This window comes from Solanum verrucosum, unplaced genomic scaffold, assembly GCF_900185275.1.
Source record: "Solanum verrucosum unplaced genomic scaffold, falcon-dt-bn FXZP01000183.1, whole genome shotgun sequence".
NCBI lineage: Eukaryota > Viridiplantae > Streptophyta > Magnoliopsida > Solanales > Solanaceae > Solanum > Solanum verrucosum.
Genome location: NW_026020430.1, coordinates 4,617,177 through 4,640,583, shown reverse-complemented (window position 1 = coordinate 4,640,583; position 23,407 = coordinate 4,617,177). Strand labels below are relative to the sequence as shown.

General features: G+C 32.0%; 1 protein-coding gene and 1 pseudogene across 1 annotated transcript; one reads left to right on the top strand and one right to left on the bottom strand.

Annotated features, from left to right (window-relative positions):
- The first annotated feature begins 2,179 nt into the window (after positions 1 to 2,179).
- On the top strand, positions 2,180 to 3,675 carry LOC125808023 (uncharacterized). Its single transcript, XM_049487792.1, has 2 exons — positions 2,180 to 2,385; positions 3,246 to 3,675. Exons 1-2 carry the CDS (start codon positions 2,263 to 2,265, stop codon positions 3,477 to 3,479), a joined length of 357 nt encoding a protein of 118 aa, XP_049343749.1. The 5' UTR covers positions 2,180 to 2,262; the 3' UTR covers positions 3,480 to 3,675.
- Positions 3,676 to 11,215: 7,540 nt separating this feature from the next.
- On the bottom strand, positions 11,216 to 21,512 carry LOC125807786 (mitochondrial import receptor subunit TOM40-1-like; annotated as a pseudogene).
- Positions 21,513 to 23,407: the final 1,895 nt, after the last annotated feature.

Genomic DNA, 23,407 nt, shown 5'->3' with positions numbered 1-23,407 from the left:
TAATTCTCTTTCTTATTTCCCTTGCCCTCAATAAAATTTAACAAACTAGATGAGTACGAATTTGGAGATCCTTACACAAATAATCGTGGATTTTATTGTTTATTTTTTCTAGTTGATATAAATATATATATATACGAATTATGCATACGTTATATATTTAACGACTATCTTCAATTAGGAGAACTATTATTTAAGTTAATTCTTCTTTAATACTCCCTTTATTTCATATAAATCGAATTTGTCAGTCAATTCACACTTATTAATAAAAACATTTAAGGACATAATTTAAATCATATTTTTCACTATTGCCCTTCGTGAAAAATCATTAATATAACTTTATAGGTAATGTAATTTATCTCCTAAAACCGACAAAACTTCATTAAAGAAAAGAATAAATATAAATAAATTTCAAACACCTATCTTAAACTTTAAACAATTCAATTATTTTGAATAATAAAATTTTTTTTAAAAATTCAATTAATATAAAATAACGAGATAGTTTATTGCACTCAATTTTTAAAAGACTCAAATCTATTTTATCTTTAGACTCCCAAAAACTAAATAAATTAGGCAATTTATTTGTAGGGATCCCTTGTCTTTGAGAAGATGTAGAATTTTAGTGGGTAATAATTGTTAGAAAGAATTAAAAAGAGTCAAAAAGTAGAAGTATGACTCGAATATTATTGGCCAAAAATAGTTGTGTGTCTCGAGCACACTGTGTTTTGTTGGCTCACGCAATTAGACCGACATAACAAATACTCGTTCCGTTTCATATTAATTCGTTCATGTTGACTTTATTAGGATACAATAAATTTTTTTATTAAAATTTATAAATTAATTTTAGTAATAATATTTTACAAAATATATAATAAAATACTTTTAATACTGTTAAAATAAATAATTAAAATATTTATTTTTAATATAAAAATCAAATAATATGAAATAGTACTCCTACTAAATAAATAATAGTAATAATAAAACATCATGGAGCCCAATACACACGAGGATTCCTAAGTATCTTGGTGAGAATCCTTGATTTGGACTAGCTTGACAATTTAAATTGAAAAATAAATAAAATATTTACATATATTTATGCTGAAATATATATAATACACGTGATTATTATATTTATTAAACTGTCTCACTACTAACTAAATAATCAGGAATTGTATTGTATTGTTTTTCCATGTTTGTCTATAATGTAATTTTAAAAATTGTCTAAATATAGCATATCTTTTACATAAAGATATTGAAGACTAAATTGTATTATTTCACACTTACCAACTATCCATAGATAAGATCAAAGTTTACCAATTAAAAGACTTCATTAAAAAAATCCTAAATTACTCATATATCACAAGAATAAGGTCAAAATTTACCAATTAAGAGGTTTAATTATAAATCCTAAAATACTCATATACCACAAGGATAAGGTCAAAATTATCAATTAAAAGGATCAATTACAAATCTTAAAATTACTCATATGGTTTAATTTTAAATCCTAAAATACTCATATATCACAAGGATAAGGTCAAAATTTTACCAATTAAGAGGTTTAATTATTAATCCTAAAATACTCATATACCACAAGAATAAGGTAAGAAATTATCAATTAAAACAATCAATTACAAATCTTAAAACTACTCATATATCACATCAAAACATACCAATTTAAAAACTTAATTACAAATCTTAAATTACTCATATATCACAAGAATGAAATCAAAACTTATCAATTAAAAGACTTAAAAAGAATTAGGGTTTCATTTTAGGTGTTTTAAGGCAATATAGTTTTTAAACTATTTTTTTAGAATACTCGAATAAGAAAAACTTATAAACACCTGTTTTTAAGTCAAATAACAATAATCTAGTCAATTCAAACAGACTCTTAATTATAAATACTAAAGTACTCATATATCACAATGATAAGATCAAAACTTACCAACTATAAGATCCAATCAATAAATCTTAAATACATGAATCTGAATTAGTCAAACATCAAATTTGTTACCGAGATGGACCGAAAACAAAAGAAAGTAAAAGCACATGAGTAAGAGGTAACACCTATATAAATACTAGTGTGTGGAAACAGGTAATAGCCGGTATCCGGTGCACTAAACAAGAAAAGACTTCTTGTGTTTTTTGGTCTGGTCGACGTTATAAATAGTAAAGCCAAAAGAGAAAAAATAACAGAAAAAATTATTTGTGTCTGTTTTTCTATTTGTGTGAGTGTTCAATTTTAAGATAAAAACATTTGTCCAAATGACAGGGAAAGAAGAGATGACTAGTGTAACACTTGATCTTCTTAAGAAGAAAATGGATGATTTTGCTAAAGAAAGAGATTGGGAGAAGTTTCATAGCCCAAGAAACCTTCTTTTGGCTCTGGTACTTTCTATTTCTCGATTTGTGCGTGTTATTCTTTTTGTTGTTATACATCACCATAATCTTTTCTGTATCGTTTTATCTGATATGTGCTCGTGGTTTATGTACCTTCTTCTAGCTTTGGTACTTATTATTTCTTAATTGATATGTGTTATAGCGCTTGTTGTTATGAATCATGATAGTCTTTTCTATATTGTTTTATCTGACATCTAGTAATTGTGGTTTATGTATCCTTTTATTTTATAACTGTTATGTATCTGAATTTATTGGTCCAACTAATTCAGATTCGAGAATTATTAAAGATCTTTCCAATTTTTGTTGTTTTATTTTGAATCAAATGAACAAAATGTTTGTTTTGTGTGTATAGAAGTTGTTGCTTTTTTTTTTTTTCAGTGTTACAAGTGGATGTCTGATTTGGTTTCTTAAAACACAAGAAAAAAATTTCACCAAACCAGAATATGAGGAGAACTTGTCAAAAAATAATTGACTTTTTTTCTTATTCAATGTTTGATATTCTTATTAAGGTAGGACTAATCTTAAATTTACACCAAAAACATTTCACTTGAATGTACCAAAGACGAGTTTTTATCCAAAAAGATGTTATCATGTACTTCACTCAACTTTTATTTACTCATTGCATTAAAAGTCAAACATCTTTTTTATATATATTTAAAACTTAACTTTTTACTTTTGTTTTTTACAGTCAAATATTTTTCTAATGACAATTTTTTCTTGTCATTACTTGGATAAACAGGGGTTTTCCTAGTAGTCCATAAAAATCAATTTCATCATCATTTTATTCCCTTTATTTTTTCGAATTGATTGAAATTTATCTAATTTAGTAAAATATTATTATTGCACAGGTTGGAGAAGTTGGAGAATTATCAGAAATATTTCAGTGGAAAGGAGAAGTGCCAAAGGGTTTACCAGATTGGAAAGAAAATGAGAAATTACATGTTGGTGAAGAACTTTCTGATGTTTTGTTGTACCTTGTTAGGCTTTCTGATATTTGTGGCATTGATCTTGGACAAGCTGCTCTTCGTAAAGTTCAACTTAATGCTATCAAGTACCCTGTTAAGAAATCCAATGATGAATAAATAGTCGATAGTCGAGGTGCGTGCAAACTAGAACATGAGTTCTAGTAGAATGATAATAGTCTCGCAGTTATTGGTAGATTTTAATTTTAGTTCATGGTGGTGTTTGGTTAAGTACATTTGACTTTTCAGTTATTTGGAATGTGCACTTTTAATATATTTGGTTATGAATATTAAGATATCGTTTTATTGTTTAAAATTACATGTGAGTTATGTTAAACTTATATTGTTACTTCATATTTAAAGGTAATATATTTCTTAAAAATAGTTCAAATATAATGTCTTTTTTTTTTAATGTGTGAAAGTATCAAAAACACATTTTTTAATTAATTGAAGGTTAAAATATTGATTCATATTACATCATCAACAATAACATGATCAATATTTAGTCAAATCTCACAAGTTGAATCTAGAGAGGAAGGATACGTATGCAGATTTTGCTCCTATCTCATGTAAAGTTAAATAATGTCTCTGATAGCTTTGGGCTTAAGATTATTGTAACATATATCTCAAGGACCAAAATCTGAATATACCTATAAATGAAAGACCAAAGTTTGTTATTAATTCTTCTTTTCTTTTGGTATAATCATTTGGCATTCGAAAGTTGGAACTTTCAAATAAAGTAATATTCATGTTATGTAAGTCTCGTAGAGTGAAACGCTATGAAGCTTTCTACCATGTTTTTCTTCAATCCAAGGATCGAATCCGATATCTCTTGGTGAAAGGTAGAGGGGAAGGGGGCTTTTTATGTTATATAGGGGAGGACTTTAACAACTACTAGAATTACATGTGGTTGTACTATATATATATAAAAAAAAAAGGCAAGTGGACATTTTGTACAATTGAAGATCTTTTGCATTTATTTTGGATTGTTTTGGCAGTTGAAACTCATATCCTTCTTTTGCCTATCCATTCAATGTGCTTTCTCAATTCTCATAAAAGTTTTTCCTACTTTTTACATCACAATTTTCTACAGTTGAATTTTAGTAATTTCTTCTCCGGATTCCATGGGATTTCCTCTCACATGCCATCAATTTCCGATTTTATTTTTTAATTCCTACAACTTTAGTAATGAACTTCGACTAATTTCAGATTCATGCTGTAAAATTTTGCATTGAGTTGAAATGCTTCCTAACTAAGGCGGCGACTTCATACCAAGAATAAAGGAATATTTATTATTTTATCACTACTCTTGTTGGTAAATTTGGAATTTTAACTTCTAAAAACTCTTCTTCTATTAGTTTATTATAACATATTCTATCAGACAACTTGATTTTTTTAATTTTATATATACAGCATTTGCACAACTAGACCATATAGAAGGTAATTACAATTAAAAAAAAAATTGGAATTAGATGGTATCTTGGTAAAAAATATATATGTTGAAATTAGATGGTATCTTGGTAAAAAATATATATATTGGAAATAGATGGTATCTTGGTTTTAAAAAAAAAAACAGATAACTAGTATAGAACTGAGGGTGTTGCATAGTAGTTAATAATTTCTTTTTGTCCAAGTCTTGCTGTTAGAACTTAGTTGAGGTGCGCAAATCAATCTAGACACTATCAAATAAAAAAAAATTCAATAGATTAAATTAAAATAATAATTAAGAAAATTCTTCTAATGATTATAATCTTTTTAAATATATACTGGGATCAAATATCTTTTGAAAATAACTAAGTGGATTTGCTAGATATCATTCTAAATAAATAGGAAGGTCCATACATTGATTAAGGTGATATAATTATTATTATTCGTGGAATCCAATCTTAAGGACCTGTTTGGCTATGCGATATGAAATGATGATATGGTATCATGATATGAAATCATGAGATGAAATTGAAGTTTTGTTTGGACATGCGATATGAAATTTTTGTGTTGTATATTTTCTCATAAACATAAAAATTTTATAAGTTGTAAAACTATTAAAATAGCCCCAATTGTTTATTCAATCTTATCAAATAAACAAAAAATTATAAAATCGAATAATAAATTATTACAAAGCTATTTGTTCTCCACTTAAGTAATTGTTTCATCTAACTTTAATTTAATTAAAAAAAAATTGAACATAAATTGTAGTGTACTTATGATTGAGTATAAATAATTATGCATTTAAGCCTATCCAATCTAACTTTCATATCAATTTATTAGCGTAAATGAAGAGAAGACCTTTCACTCCATGTTCAAATAGATATAACTATAGTTGTAATAAATACAAAACGGTAGAAGTAATAAATTAAGTGTTGGAGTAAATGAACATAACAAATTTATTACTCAACAATCGGTTGGTGTGAGTTAAAGTGACTATATGTTGGTGAGAATAATAAATTTTATGTCGGTGAGAATAATAAATTTTAAAAAGTAATGACGTGATTATAAATTTTATTTACATATGAAATAAATGGTTAGTAGATATAAATGTGGGGTTGTTTTTAACAAAATATAAACTCTTGAATCAATTTTTATATTAAAATATCTCAAATCATGATATGAAATTCCCATATAATTCCATATCATGGTTTTTGAGAATATGGAATCACATCTCATGATATGGAATCATGAGATGGAATCAGCGTAAAATCACATGTCTAATCGCTGATTTCATCTCACGATATCATATCGTAATATAATATCGCATGGCCAAACGCCTACTAATTAAGCTCACCTAGTTATTTAATTTATTGGTGATGTTTTCTTAAATGGATATTTAGCAAAAATCCAACACAGACGACATCATTAAAACTGTTTAGAACGACTATAAGAAGCCAGCCAAAGAAAAGAAGACCAAATCAAATAAATAAAATAATGTATGAGTCCTACTAGTACTATTTTTTTAATGACTTGAAAAATCATTGCAATTAATAGATTAAGATGTATGGCAAATTAATTTGGTTGTAATATTCGATTTGGATTTTTCGGTTTTTGATTTTGAAGAAGTGTAACTCAAATCAAACCAAAATAAAATTGGTTCGGTTTGATTTTTTTTATTTTTGATTTGGTTATTCGGTTATGTTAATAATTAGAAACATAATCAAAGTTATATTTGCAGTTTGATATATATAAAAGGAGAAGTAATAATATTGAATCTCTTAAATATACTTTCTAATATAAATCACAAGTAAAACGTAAAACACAATATTTAAAAGTCTATCAATTATAGACGTCCAAACATAAAATATAAACTAAATCATAATGAAAGACAATAATTACACACACATATTATAAAAGAAGATACTTAGAAAATCTAAGAAAAATCTCTTGTAAATGTCTTAATCCTGAAAAAATTAAAGAAAATTTACAAAAATCGTATGGGGAAAATCCATTAGAAAAATGGGAACAAAATCATGAAAGGGCAACTTTAACACTAAAAGACCCTAGCATTATTATTAGAGTTAAACCCATGCTTTACAACGAAGACGATAAAATTGAATTTAAAATTCAAATTAAAGAATTACTGAATCTAAAGTTAATAAGAACGAGTAAAAGGCCTCATAGTAGCCCAACATTTATATATATATATATATATATATATATATATATATATATATGTATGTTAGTGAAAAATTACAAAATAACAGAATTACAAGATTACAATTGAAAATAAAAATGAAGAAATAAATATCTTTAGACTGAGGTGCGGATATCTCTCTCTCTTTAAGGAGATTCAAGCCCACTACAACAAATGTTTTTCATTGATCCAGCAGTAGTCCTTCTTGACTTGTCCCCTCCAGGATACAACAACGTCCTATTCACAAAAGATAACTCAACAACTCTGGACAAGAGTTGAATCCAAAGTTCCACAAAAAGAACACCTCTCTTCAACTAATAAGAACTCTTTTTTTTTAACAAACTTTATGCACTCTATATTTTCTTATATGTAAAACAAATAAAGACCATCACTATTTATAGTAGAAGAAGTCTTCCTAGGAATAAATAAGAAGATAATGAGGTATTAAATAGTAAAAATAATAGTTACATATGTTACAATAGATTGGAGGAATAAAGAATGAAAATAAAGGAACACTTAAGCCACCAACGGCTTGGGAGTTGCTACATGCACAAAGAAAATTGTAACATATACACTAACTCCATTTGGAGTAATGCAGCAATAATTATTTTCAACGGCAGCAATCAACTGCCAATTCATCCATCATTATGTAACATATATGAGAAGTGCACCAACGGCCATAAACCAACATCTATGTGGCCATGCAAAAAATGTGAATTATTAAATTATTAAAATGCCACACTAACAATATATATAATTAAAAATTTTGGTTTTTTTGGTTTTTAGTTTTCTAAACTCGAAACCAAACCAAAAAATCAATTCAAATTAGAATTTGATTTGATTTTTTGATTTAATTCAAATAGTGCTCACCCCTAATGTATTCTCTATATCAATTGAAGACATGAGCCTGACATGTTCGATAAAGTTCTCTTAACTATTTATAATATCATTAATTATGAATTTTAGTTATATACATTGACAATGTGATAAATTATTTTTAAAGATAATTTAATTAAACTTAAATTCTTTATCTATATAACTTAAGGACAAGTTAACAATCTTGTAGAAATTAGGAAAATATCAAGATCATGTCAACTATTGTCAACAAGGTCGGCAAATATTTGTCTTACATTGCTTGTATTCATCTCTAACGTTACTATCACGTTTTTTGCTTAACAAAAACATACCGATATTTATGAATCTAACTATCCCAATAAAAATAAAATATTAGGTAATTTTTTTAAATTTATCTAAATTTTAATTGACAGGATTATCAATATTATTATTGTTTAGAAGATAATAAGTACCTATAAAATTAATTAAAATACGTGATCGTAAATTGTAATGTTGCATAAGATAATATATCTACAATTTATTTTTTATATTATCTAAAAGACGTAACACTCAAGGATGGACACAAGAAAACATATATATAAAAAGGGATCAATATAGTCCAATAATAGCATATAGCTTATGAGATAAAAAAAACTCTCATTTTTTCTAATAATAAATAGTACTAGACTTGCTTTGCATATTATTATTTTTTAAGTATTTGGTTCGATTTTTGATATTCATATACGTATTGTAAATTTCTTTTTTTGGGACAGTGCTTAATTCCAATCAGAATTTTTTCATTTCCGATGGCTCGAATTTAAAACTTTCAATTAAGAATGAAGACAATTTCAATCATCTTACCACGGCTCGAGTTTGATTGCTTTGCATGTTTTACATACTTCTTTTTAAAGCAAATATTCCCGTAACCCCACCGGCCAAATTAAAAATATTACATTTACTTTGCTTAATAAGTAATGAAGCAGAAAGAGAACTACTAATGATATAATTAATATTCCCTGAAATCCGCAACTCTATATATCCATGAAATCTCATTAGTACTTTAATTTATTTAATCAAGGAAGCCATCTTCCCCTAATGATGACACTCACTTAACAGTACATATCTCCGGCTCTAAACATCTTTCAAAAGACCAAATTCCTTCTTTTTCCAATAATATTCTAATTATAGCAGCCGATATAATGTTGCGACATCAAATTCATCTGAACCCAATATTTTTAACAAAAAACATAAATTTATATATGTAAAGTCACTAAATTATAAATAATAGTTTTGAATCTATATGATAAGTTTATTATTACTGAGTTCTTAAGATTGAGCCCCAAAAAATTTAAATTCTAAATCCGCTTCTCGTTCAATTTATGCATCAACATCAACATTACAGTACATAAACCTATTGATTGTAATTATTACTTCGATACTAACCATTAATTATTGAATATATATATATATATATAGGACCACACTAAGTGTATATATATCTACAAAAAAAAACTAGGATCCTCTATAGTTACAAATTATAACTCATATAATATGCTTATTAAGAAAGGTGGTGTAGAAATCTCCTTATGGTCGAACACCGCCGTGGTACGGCGGTGGTGCAGGCGGCGCCGTTACATAAGGAGGCGGAAAGGGAGCAGTATACGACTAGGCAAACGACGGGGATTCGGGCTCGGGTGTCGTCCGGCGGTGGTTTACTGGCGGTACATGGCGGGTCATTTTCGGATGTTGAAGAAATTAGTTATTCAGATGGGATCGATAGAGGCTTATTACTTGTCTTTACCTTTTTTTCGTTCGCAAATATTTCCCTTGTGCTAATTAATTAACCGCTTAATTTAACTTGTTTTAATATATGTTGTCGATTTGTTTCAGTTATATAATATATCAAACTTGTTATGAAGAGTTGCGTATTATTATAAGTTAATGTTATTGTAAGAAGTTAGGGAGAGCTTCAATATTATACGATGAACAGGGCAGGAGCTTCACGAGATAGGAGTAAGGTTCGCGTATACTTTATTCTGTTGAGACTTCTTTGGATTGAGGCACATAACGACGAAGTCATCCAAGTTTGATGTCATGTGAACAACCAAAAATCCGATGGAAGAGTTTCTACAGAGGGCTTGACAATGAGGCTCAACCAAATTCATTAGTACTGGGAACATGTTTAGTTGTTTGAATGTACGTAATTAATAACCAGCTTCTTACACCCTTCATTTGATCGCCATATATGAGTTCGACATGTCACGATCGAATGAATCAAAATGATCTGTTTTTGTGTTGTCTTCTACATTACAAATGCACTCTTTTTATATGAAGTGCACCGACTCATCTTTCGTAACTAACGCATGTGTAACACATGCTATTGCATAACAAACTTTACAACAAACTTCTAACTACCACTAGTAACTCAAGCAACTGATTTATTTAACTAACAGTAAGTAGGTCTTCCTTTGTTTCTTCTTCTTTTAATCTCAATACGTTGGCAAGAAAAATCGATTCTGAACCTACCTTATAAGAAAGATACCACCTAATCAGCCACCATTTTACACAGCTGAAAATACTGATGTTTAATTCCAGTCTGGCTTTGAAGCGAATAGCGATGCTGATAAAGATATTGGAGGAGAAAAGTTGGAAGTGTACATATTTCACAGTCGAGACCCCTAGTGTCCTTGCGACGTCTAATCCATTTCACACGCGAATCTCACATTTTCATTGACCGCTAAACCACACCGTACCTATAATAGATCTTTATATGTTTATGTGCCAAGTATTTATGGTGCACCTTTAACGCCTCTTTACTTCGCAAATAACATGAAATGAATGTAAAAGAATTACATCAACAATTTTCAAGTAGGGAATAGGGATAAGCCTGGGCAAATGCCACTATCCATATACACTAAATCAGAATTTATATTTCTCTCTATCAGGAAAAAGGGATAATGCCTTTTGACTATAGGAAATAAAACGATTTTTGCCCTCCGTTTAAATTTGGTCATGAATGCACCCTTACCACACTGCAAAATCAACTACTGATGGCCAGTTGCAGCACCTGATGCTCCATAGCAGGTTTCTCAATGAAAAAAAATACAAAACTGATGTGTTGATTCTTATTGAGGTAAAGAATCACCTACGATGCTTTTAGCTCCACGGATATGATCGATTAAAAGTTTATCCTTGCTTAAACTGACTGCCTCCTCTATTCTCCCACTGTCAGCCCAAACCCAAACTTGTAACCTTTCTTTTTATGATCAATCTGCAGGCACCGTCAGGAGCAGATTTATAACAGTTGAGTAGCCAAAGTGCATGAGATAGACACTTGTAAAAGCGCGGAACTTGTTTTGAAAGTAAAAGTTCAAAGAGTAAAGCATAATTGAAATTTGTATGCCATCCCCTTAAGAAGGAAAAAACTGCACCCGAGAAAAGAGAGGTGGATGGGGAAGAAAAATTATATAAAGAAAAAGGATTAGACCTGCAGCACATATGACACCTACCTCTGCAGAAAGAATGAAATTAAGACCCATGTTCAGGCGTTCTTCCAGGAAAGCAGCAACACAGTCGTTGGAATCAATCTTTCCTCTAAGACGACACTGCAATGCACACAATATTACTGATCTTGACCACCTTTAATATAAATGAGCCAACTATAGCTATGCACCCAAAACAACATGAGAAAGTCCAAACTTAGACTTATAGATTAACTATCTTGTGATCATCATAATATGTGTAGCAACTAGAATAATGCCTGTCCTCAGTTGCAATTAAAGCAGCATAATACACCCCAATAACCAAAGAAGTAGTTCAATCGCAAAACCCCAAAAGATGTGGGTCCGAGCCAATTGGAAATACAACAACTGAAATCCAGGAAACTTGTATTCCTTTGTAGTTTGCAGCAACCTCTAATTGTGCTGTAGTGACAAAAGACAAATTGAAATGTATATAGCAGTTAACACTTGCTGAAAGTATTTCTTTACCTAATCTTGCATGAAATGTCAATAAGGAAGTGCTTAATAGCATATGTTACATTTTATAAAAGGGATGATTTCAGGTTATGTGCGGGAATGAGGCAATAGAACCCTCCCCACTCAGTTTCTTCTTCTGCCAAAAGAAGAAGAAACCACCTTACACGTATTTCAACTGATGAATGAGAGGAGATGCAAATGAGAAAGCAAGCATGAAAGGATGCTGCATACACAATATGCACACGGAAGAGGTGGTAGTCAAAGAGTCTTTACAGAAGGGAATGAGAATATTGACGTCGTTCTGGCATCAAGGTGTCAAAAAATCAGCAAAAATGATCTCTTGGAGTCTGCATTTAATCAGTTTAAATTTAAAAGATAATTTTGCCAGAATCAAACATGAACACCATTTGAACTAGCGCACATGATTGCAGCTGACCTGACCAGCAGTGCAATACACTCATCAAAACCAGATGACAGATAGATACTGAGTAAACTACAACTCGCAAGTGCAAAGCTTTCCAGTAAACATTTCTAATAGTTTGTTTACCACATAAATTACCTGCCGAGGGATGTAATCATAACCAACGCTTGTTGTTACATCCCTAGACATATAGTTGTACATAAAGTCTGATGCTAGAGACACCTGCATGGAAGAAAGTCTTTAAGCAATTACCAAGCCAACTCATCATTAACTCTATCTCTAGAATAGAGAATGCCTTTGTAAAACCTTGTCAGAAACTATCTAAACATAGCCCAGTGCAACCATTCCAGTGCTAGCAACTTGCCCTGTAGCAACCTGCAGGCAGAATGAAACATGCACTACTTAACAGAAAATTTGAAGCAACCAAGCAAGTTGTAACACACTCATTAAGCAAAAACCATAAATATTAAATTCTAGTGAAATCAGCAAATAACAACACAATGAATAAAGGTGCTACTGTAAACTGCTTAAATATGTTTTATAAAGGAAGAAAAGAAACAGCGTCGATTCCATGAAATTCTGTATCACGAAAAAAACTAAGACAAGCTACAAATATAAAGCAATTTGCTTTCCAGAAAACCTTTCCAATTTAATCTAAAGGAGTTTATAATACAGAGAACAGGGAGATCCCAACAATGGCCTCAACATTTCCAGAGATTTCTTTCAAAGGAGCTTACTAGTTGAACCCTTTAAAAAGAGAACAAAATGCCTAATGGTAAAAATTGAAGTCCATCAACTTTTAAGCATGACGACTATGTAAACAAACACAGGAAATTAACTAATAGGAGTAAAAGAGACAGCAGGGTTAGAAAAGGAAATACAACAAGTAGTTTACTTTTTAAAGAATGGATCAAATATTTTCCTAACAAGCATGTGTCAATCATTAGACCATTATAATCCAGAACACCTGATTGGCACGATTAAAACACAATTATTTACGGGAACAAATCACAAGGAAATAAAATAGGCCAGGTCGATTTAAGTTGCTGGCAAATGCCTCTAAAAGAGAAGAAAACGCTACTATAATATCCCCAAAATCTGTCTAATACAAATAAAAATTGAACTACAAAACGATGCTGACCAGCCCAGAATACTTCACCACCTAGAGACGAAATGTGGAGTGACACTCTGCAAAAGATATAAAGGTATATATTGATTGATCAAGAGGTTGAAATAAATATAATGTGACATACACCCAAAAAATAAGTAAAATGAACTACAACCACAATCGAAGGAAGCACAAGATAAAAATCATCCTGCTTATATATTAGTGATGAAAACTGCAATATCAAATTGCTTTCAGTTGTTGGTGTGTAACAAGTCCCGTGAAAGTTATCAAAATTATTGTTATTTTATGTTTGATTCAAGAGCTCCAGGCCATTGAGTATTTAATTCAATGCTAAAAATATCAAAATTATGCAGTATTATTCACATATGATGAACATCACTCAATCTAGAAACTGTCTTTACAAAAAACCTAAGATTTATGCATAAGTGGTGCATCATATGGAGTAAAGAGCGGCACGATCTGTTTATATTTTTCTTACCACTTTAGTTTTTAGGATCATAAGGATGGTGAGGAACATCTTTAAGATTCCAAATCTAAACTAAGATATCTCGGTTATTTTCAAGTTGGGCGTCGAAGGAAATGTTTGAACTGACATTAGTCACTAGTTTTTTCTCTTCTTTGCTTTTTCCCAGATGATCTATTTTTTGACACACAACCTGTAATTAGACACTACAGGATATTTATCTCTCGCTGACACTAGAAGAAACTACCCTGCTGTTTACTCTTTCTCAATCTCCCAATCTTGCTAAGTCTCACTCCCATTTTCCATCGTGATATTTATTCATACCGTTACTCTAGCCCTGATACACGAACCCTCTAACGCTGTAATATTGTGGTGTTCCCTGCTTGAATCAAAATTGACTCTGTATGAAACTTCAAGATATTTCATGTAACTTGTGGACATAAATGTGTGAAACCTTTAAATTGGTTTTTCCTGAAAATGACCAGAGACAAGGCCATTTACTTTTGAAAAATATTAGTGCTATTAATGATGTCTTTTATTGGCTAATTTGCAGAGTTGCAAGTCTTGATTGTTTACCTGGATATAGCTGGCTCCAAATAATGCACCATTCCCCAATTGAAACTGTGTTCTGTAGTCTTTACCCTTAACAAACAATAAAAGACAAGAATACGCAATGTTAGTCTTCCTAAGTCATCTAGGCTATACCGTTGTTTGTGCATAGTATGGGTTGACTTAATCAGAAATAGAATGCCACATGACATTCCAACCGAAAGCATGAATTAAATCCAATGACTAAGAGTAAAGAAAGGTACCTTGTAATCAAAATTAACCATGCCATGCGACATGTGTGGCTCACCCGTCAGCTGATAAGTAGAAAAATATGAGTTACATGGCTTATTCTTGATATATCTTAATTGCTTACTGACACTATCAAAGGTAAGCAATCAAATACACACACCTGGCCATTAACCTTCATTGCAAGATTCTCAGACAACTCACACCTCACTCTTGCATTCACCAGCTACCTTCTGTCATTACTCTCCCAAAAAGCATCATCTACGGGAAACATTCATTGCTCCGACACTTAGATAATCATGTGGGTTTCAGACACTAGATAGGGATAGTATCAACTACACACCTTTGGATCTATAAAGTTGGCACCAAACTCATAGTGAGCAGTTGGAATTTTGACTATATCTGTAGACTGAGTAGGAAGTTCCGTGGGCCCCATGAAAACACTAACAGAAGTAGAAGCAGATTTCTTTCATAATTGAGAAAATATCTCTCTCCCTCCAAGAATGGGAATAGCATAGTAATATATCTGATATGTGTCTTTAGAAATGCCAAATCTACCTGTGACTGAGTGAAAATCTCTGATTAAGTCCTCTGGTAAAGTCAAAGCGCATCCCTTCAAAAAGTTCAGGCTTTAAGGACACTGTGCCAAGATAAGACATGCATTAATTGATACATCCAAGAGGGAGTTGCTCAGATGCTAAGCAGCCCTCATTTCCAACCCGAAGGTTGTGAATTTGAGTCATTAAGGGAGCAAAAAGGGTGGGAGCTCCTAGGCAGACGAGACACTGGATAACTAGATCATGACTTAAGAGACATAGTATTGATGACAGCAACAACACTAACATGAACAAAAATAATAACCAACCATTAACAGTGTTCACATGCACTAAAACTTCTGCTAACAGTTCAATACTAATCTAGCTTGCAGTGGATTATGAATCCGACAAGTTCGATCCCACTTCTGTTTTTTCCAAACGTTAGCTGATACAGAATCTAGACACTTTAAAATAATAGAAGCTACAGTTTCAAAAAATAAAATAATAGAAGCTACAAATTTTGCGTCAAATCCTATACTGGTATGCACACTCATTTAACCCTTCTTTATGTTAGCAATTTAGCACCCCCTGCACAAGTGTTGTGAAAGGCGAGGCAACCCTTCATCGTTTATTAGCTTTGTGGCAAGGCGACGCCATGGCGACAATGGCGAGAAAGGTGTTGCTTTCATATGATCTTTAAAAAAAAAAAAAAGGCAACTAATTTAGGATTTTAAAAGTTAAAAGGTAATTTCAGGGTTTTTTTTTTCAAATTTGTATAGTTGCACTCTTAGACTGTGACTGCGATTCCAACTGGTCGACTCAACTAGACTGCTCTGGCGACCAACCAAATTTTTCTGGCGACTCCAAAGTCCAATCAATACGTGTTTCTTCTTCAAAAATCTTCTTCCTTTATTTCTTTTTGCTTCTTCTTCTTCCGACTTCAGAGTTACTTCTACCTCTATTTTTTTTCTTATTGTTTTGACTTTTGTTCTATATTATTCTCATTCAAGTTCTAGACTTTTAGTATCTACTATCTATTCTCAGTTTTATAATTGAAATATTTGCTAATATGTTATTGCAATTGATTGAGATTTTGATTATTTATATATGGAATTAATTATTTTTACGTTTTTTTATATTAATTGGCACCGCACTTCAAAAAGGCGAGCTCCTAGCCGCGCACCTCACCTTCTAACGAGGCAGACCCTTTTTCGCCTTTCGCCGTCCAAAACCCCTGCACCCGAACTTCAAATCAAGAGTATATATATTGTCTGGAGTTAAAACAAAAAATAAGCAGATAAAGAAGAAGTTTGCAGTATAACGGAAATAGAACAGAGATAATGTTATTCCCGAAGCTCTGGTTTACAACAATTATGCAGTAGCTATATAAACTGTGTCACTAACTTGAACTCCTAAAAATACTCTAGTAACTTACTAAGACTCCTATCTAGGTAGACTTCCTACGAAATAGGATTTGATTTATTTGACTCAGTAAACTAAATAGGGGAGAAGTAAACATTTAAAAAAAGACCGTTAAAATGCACTAATATTTAACACTCCCCCTTAGTGCATGCTTACTGTCAATAACTCCAAGAGCAGTCCTGAAATTTTCAAACTTAGGTTTTATTAAGGCCTTTGTAAATATGTCCGCGACTTGCTCATTTGTAGAAATTCCTTTCAAAATAACTTCTTGATCTAACACTTTCTCTCGAATGAAGTGATGACGAACCTCTATGTGCTTCGTTCGACCATGAAAAATTGGATTTAATGCAAGCTTGACAGCATTTTCATTATCACATCTAATTTGAATGGCGTAATTAACTTTGCACAACATCTCTCCTATTAGTCTCTTCAACCACATACATTCTTATGCAGCCATAGTTGCGGCTACATACTCAGCTTCAGTGCTAGATAATGCTACCATGGGTTGCTTCTTGTTGCACCAAGATACCATTGCTGAACCAGTATTGAAACAATACCCTGAAGTTGAATGTCTATCATTCACATCTCTAGCCCAATCCGCGTCGGTAAATCCATTGAGTATAAAAGTTTCATGTCTTCTATACATAAGACCATGATCAAGTGAGCCTTTCACATAACGAAGAATTCTCCTTGCTGCATCAAGGTGTGAACTTCTTGGACACTGCATGAACTGAGAAACGATTCTAACGGAGTAAGCAATCTCTGGTCTTGTGATAGTTAAATAAATTAAACTACCAACAAGTTGCTGAAATTTTTTGGCATCTTTTAATGGCTTTCCTTCAGCTTTCATCAACTTTAGATGTGGTTCCATTGGAGTGGCTTTTTCTTTCAACTCCCCCATGCCAAAGCGCTGCAACAATTTCCTTGCATGTCTTTTGAGAAATAAAATATCCTTTATCTGTTTTTTCAACTTTCAGACAAAGAAAACAGCCCACTTCCCCCAAGTTCTTCATCTCAAATCGAATCGAAAGATCACTTTTCAACATTGAGATTTTAGCATTATTATTACCAGTAATGATCATGTCATCCGCATATAATAAGACCATCAGATGCACATTTGATTCTAATTTAATAAATAGACTAGAATTAGCATCGGAAACTTTAAAACCACAAAATATAAAGTATTGAGCAACTTTACCATACCAAGCACGTGATGCTTGTTTAACGCCATACAACGCTTTCTTTAATCAGCAAACATAATGAGGATATTGCATAGAGACATATCTTTTTGGCTGCTCCATAAACACTTCACGATCCAATTCTCCATAAAGAAAAACGTTTTTTACGTCAAGCTGCCACAACTTTCAGTTCATAGATGCTCCAAGTGAAAAAATGGTTCTTACAATTACCATTTTTGCAACTGGACTGAATATTTCCTCATAATCCAGCCCATAACTTTGAGAAAAACCACGTGCGACAAGCTAAGCTTTGTATTTGTCGACAACCCCATCTGAATTTTTCTTCAAACGAAAAATCCATTTGCAAGTGATAAGCTTGCAATTTTCTGGCTTCGACACCAACTCCCACGTCTGATTTTTGTTCAAAGCATCAATTTCTTCTTGCATAGTTGTTTCCCACTCAGGATGACCTTTGGCTTCTTCAAAGCTTACAGGTTCATCCAATACTTCTGTAAAGAAACATGAAGTAATCGAGCAGTTGTTCAAGTGTACCTCATAATCTTTGAAGTAACTTGGCTGTCCTTTCTCTCTTGCTGACCTCCTTTCGGTTTGTTGTTCAACACCATCTGAATTTGAGCTTTCATCATTATTTGAAGCCTGCATATTTCTCTCTGGAATCAGCTCCAAAGGTTCTTGATCAACATCAAGAATCATTTCTTGATTGTTAGTTTTTTGGGCAGAATGGTAGGATGATATTTCATCAAACACAATATCTCTGGAAGTGACAAATTTCTTGGTTTCAGGGTCCATACACCTCCACACTTTCCTATAAGAATCATAGCCAACAAATATACATTTTTTTGCTTTCGGGTCAAGTTTAGTTCGAGAGGATTTTGGAATATGAACATAACAAGTTGAACCAAATACCCGAAAGTAATTTACATTTGGTTTTTCATGATATAGAATCTCGAAAGGGGATTTCGCTTTACCTGGCCATAGAGGCAAACGATTTATCACATAACATGCACATTGAATAGCTTCAGCCCAGAGCTCTCGAGGGAGATTTTTATCATGCAACCAGGAAAGGCTTGTAGAAGCAAGATGAGCCATTTTCCTTTCAGTAACACCATTCTGTTGGGGGGTGTTAGGGCATGTCATTTGCCTTGAAATACCATTGTCATCGCAATATTTAAAGAATGCGTCAGACATGTATTCTCCTCCATTGTCACTACGCAAGCATTTAACTTTTACCCCAAAATCCTTCTCCACTGTAGTTTTAAATTCAACAAATTTTGACAAGGTTTCACTCTTCTCTTTCAAGAACTTCACCCATGTATATCTTGAGAAGTCATCTACAAGTATCATGACATACCCAAAACCACTATAACTTGTTGTTTTTGTTGGTCCCATCAAGTCTGTATGAACCAGTTCAAACATAGTGGATCTTCAATATCCTGATCTTTGATATGGAAGACGGTGTGATTTCCCAAATTGACAACCTTGACAAACTACATCTTCATGAATATTTTGCAGAGCTGGTAGACCATTCACCAGTTTCTTTGAACAGATTTACCTCAACAATTGGTATCCCAAGTGCCCCAGCCGAGCATGCCAAATTGTTGCGCTATCTGTTTGACTTGTCTTCTTCACATAGGCTTCTCCTACTGCCATGACAAACAACAAACCTTTCTTTTCACCCGTAAAAACAACATCAACAAATATGTTCTTCACGTTGTCTAGTATCTTCACATCATTTAGACCAAATAGAATATATTTTCCAGAATCAGTGATTTGAGAAACTGAAACTAAGTTTCTCTTCAAACCTGGAGCGTAAAATACATAATTCAACTTGACAGCCCCTGTAGCTCCAACGTCAATCTTCAGGACTCCTTCATTTGCTACTGGATATGTCGAGTTATTTGTTGTAACAACAACTCGTTCTCTGTTATGTTGGCGCAACTCTGAAAGAAGAGAATCATTTCCAATTACACGATGAGAGCAACCAGAATCAATGATCCATTCTTATGTGCAATTATCATTGTTGTAGAGAGCTTGAACTACATCATCATTCCTTTGCTCATCTACTTCTACAGTGAAGCACTGCTCCCATTTGAGTTGCTCGTTTCCATCATTTTCACTTGTAACATTTGCATTTGAGATCCTCACTCTACAATCTTTCTTGATGTGTCCAATTTTACCACATCTATAGCACTTTTTAATCTCAAAGTTGCCACCAGTAGTTTTTTCACCATTGGATCCTTTTTCATTGTTCCTACTTTTCGAGGATACGATTTTATTTTTATTTTTATCCTTTGAAATGAGAGTTGTATCTGGTTCAAAACTTTTTGTCATTTATTTTGCCAATGCCTCCTGATTGGAAAGCAAAATTTCAAATTCTTCAACTGAAGGTTGCTTTGTCCAACCCTGAATGGAGGTGACGAACGGACTGTACTCCTTCTTTTATTGTCGAATAAGAAATTGCCGCAATCTTGCTTCACCGATCTTTTCATCAGGATATAATTCTAAAATTTCAGCACAAATTCTTTTAACTCGTAAGAAATATTCAAAAATAGACATGCCCCCCTGTGTTAGCATTGCCAATTTGTTTTCTAGCAATTGTAGCCTAGCAGTATTCTTTTTCGTAAATAATCTCTCAAGTATCTCCCAAACTTCTTTTGGTGGGTTAACATCACGTACATGGTCGATGAGCTCTCTGCCAATTGAAGTCCTCAAAGCAAAGAGTGATTTACCACATTTAATCTTCCATTTTCTCCGTGGTTCTGCATTTTCTACAGTATTTGCTGGAATTTCTGCTTCAGCACAAACAATAAGATCCCACAAGTCTTGACCTTGAAGATAAGCTTCCATACACATTCTTCAGTACTTGTAGTTTGTCCCTACAAGCTTCTCGACACCAAATTGGGCATTTGAACTGTTTCCTCCATTTACCGACTCCATACTGCACAAGTTTTTTTTTTCTCTGCAACTTTCAATCTCCTCCAACAAGACTAATAAAACCTGATAGACAAGAAGATGGAAATAATAATCAGATCAATGACCTTGCTCTGATACCATAAAACAAAAAATAAGCAGATAAAGAAGAAGTTTGCAGTATAACGAAAATAGAACAGAGATAATGTTATTCCTGAAGCTCTGGTTTACAGCAATTATGCAACAACTATATAAACTGTGCCACTAACTTGAACTCCTAAAAATACTCTAGTAACTTACTAAGACACCTATCAAGGTAGACTTCCTAGGAAATAGGAACTGATTTATTTGACTCAGTAAACTAAACAGGGCAGAAGTAAACATTTAAAAAAAACCGTTAAAATGCACTAATTTTTAACATGTCTGATATTATCAATTGAATTAACAAAATAATGTAGCTAAAACTAAAAGCTTCAATTACATTTTAGCCTAACTATACAGTAAAAACAATCTAAAGCAAATTGGGACAAAAGATTACAACTACTTCATCTCAACCCAAAACTAGTTAGGGTTGCTAATATTAATCCTTTAAATCCATTTCACTCTATTCACCTCAATATGATTCCAATACATATCAAGTCAGATAAAAATAATGGAATGAAAATCAAACACAACAATCAAACAAGAGATGAAGTACAATACTAACTTAAAGCTTCACGGTGGATTTCTTCATAAGAAATAGGATAAGGCAAGTTGAAGTAATCGACTTTCTCCGGTTCAGTCACCGTAGGCTTTGAGCCTGCCGGAGAAGTTGTAGCTGACGAAGGGACAAGAGTGGCCATTGTGTAAATAAAGAAAAATGTGAAATGTACTCCCTTTTTGCCTGAGAGATATAGGGGAGAGGGAAAGAATTTAGTGCCAGCGAAGGCCAAAGAGTAATATAACGGGTCGGGTTCTACCGAACTTATTTTAGGGGTCAAAATATTTTAAATTTTACCCGACCCATTTTAATTTTTAAATTTGAAGCCCTAAACTCCACGCCCCAGCCGGCCCACAGCCCACAATACATATTCAAATTAGGCCCAACCAATCAGAACCCTAAAAGAAAAATCACTACATATATCTATTGAAGGCTTAATGTTATTGCATTTAGATGTACTTTTTTATATTACTACTTATAACAGTTTAATTACAAGTATTAACAAATTAGTTGTAATTTATAATTTAATTTATTTTATTCAATTAATTAGTTATTATTTTTATAATTACATTATAAGTAATAAGTAAGAGAAATAACATTAATATTAGAGAATCAATTGTCATTATCTCTTCCACCATTTTAGGATTTTTTTTTCCAGATTTCACACAGCAACCCCCACCTTCCTCTTTTACCCACACGTAAAACCCACACCTAGAGCCGTCAATATGAGCTAGGTCTGGCCTAACCCAGGATTTAATAAGGCTGGGCTAAAATTTTTGGAGTCCATTTTAAAAAAAGGGCTTTTTAGCCCGGCCTGAATAAACCTGCTGATTTGTGGGGCTTGAGAAATATAGGTAGGGCTTCAGATATGCTTAATGAAGATGATACGCCATAGGTTTCATGAAGTGTTAGATACGCCATAAGTTTCATGAATTTTTAAGGAGTTTATTTTTTACTTTTTTATGGTTAGATTACTTGAAAAAAATCTTAATAAATATTGTAAAGATAATTTTATTTGTGGATTTGATTAACAAATAGTAACATTAACACCATGAAATATTGTTTTGTCGATATTTATGATAATATTTTTAAATTATTTTATAATTTAATTTAATAATTATAAAAAAATATATAACTTTTAAAAAAGTGGGCTGGCCCGGCAAGCCTGTATCTCAGGTACTTGTGAATTGGGCCGACCATTTTTTGGTCCACACAAAAAAAGGGCTAGCTTGGCCTGACCCGTAAAATGTCAAAGCTTGTATGGATTAGCCCGGATGGGGTGGGCTAACCCATATTGACAGCTCTACCCCCACCCCCATGTTTCTCTTTTATAGAGAACAAATTTTTTCTCTTTCACCATCTTCAACGTTCGTCTTCTTCATTGAAAAAGAAAATCAGTAAAACTCTTTCACATTTATATGATTTAATGGTGGGATGAGATCTACACACGAAGAAAGTGTTCACATAACAATAATAATAATAAAAAAAAAAAACACATTAAAATAGTTGACTAGGAATCATGAAAAAATATATATATATATCAAAAGACACAGTAACATAACATTAAAACAAAACATTCAAAACAAAAGATATAAACACAAGAATCAACTAAAATATAAACGTATTTCAATCATAACAAAGAGGACAATCACAAATGACTAACATCTAAAATTAATTTCAAATCGAAATAGGCAGATAAAATAACCGTAAAGAAAGAGAGAGAAAAAGTTTCACAAAAATATGATTTACCGTTTCATTGTTTTTTTTTATTTCAGTAATATACAAATACAAACAATAAATCATAAAAATTACTAACCTGAAGGATCTCATCTACCACCATGTTTAATTAATATACATAAGAAGTCGTTCATCACAACAAAATCAAGATTTTTCAAACAAAATAAAACTCAATTTACTCGTCAATGACAACAATTCTGGAAAAAAAAGCCGAGAGAGAAACGTTGAAGAAAATGGATAAAATAAGATTTTTTAATTATTTTTAACAGATTAGGTAGAATTAAGGAAAACAAATATTGC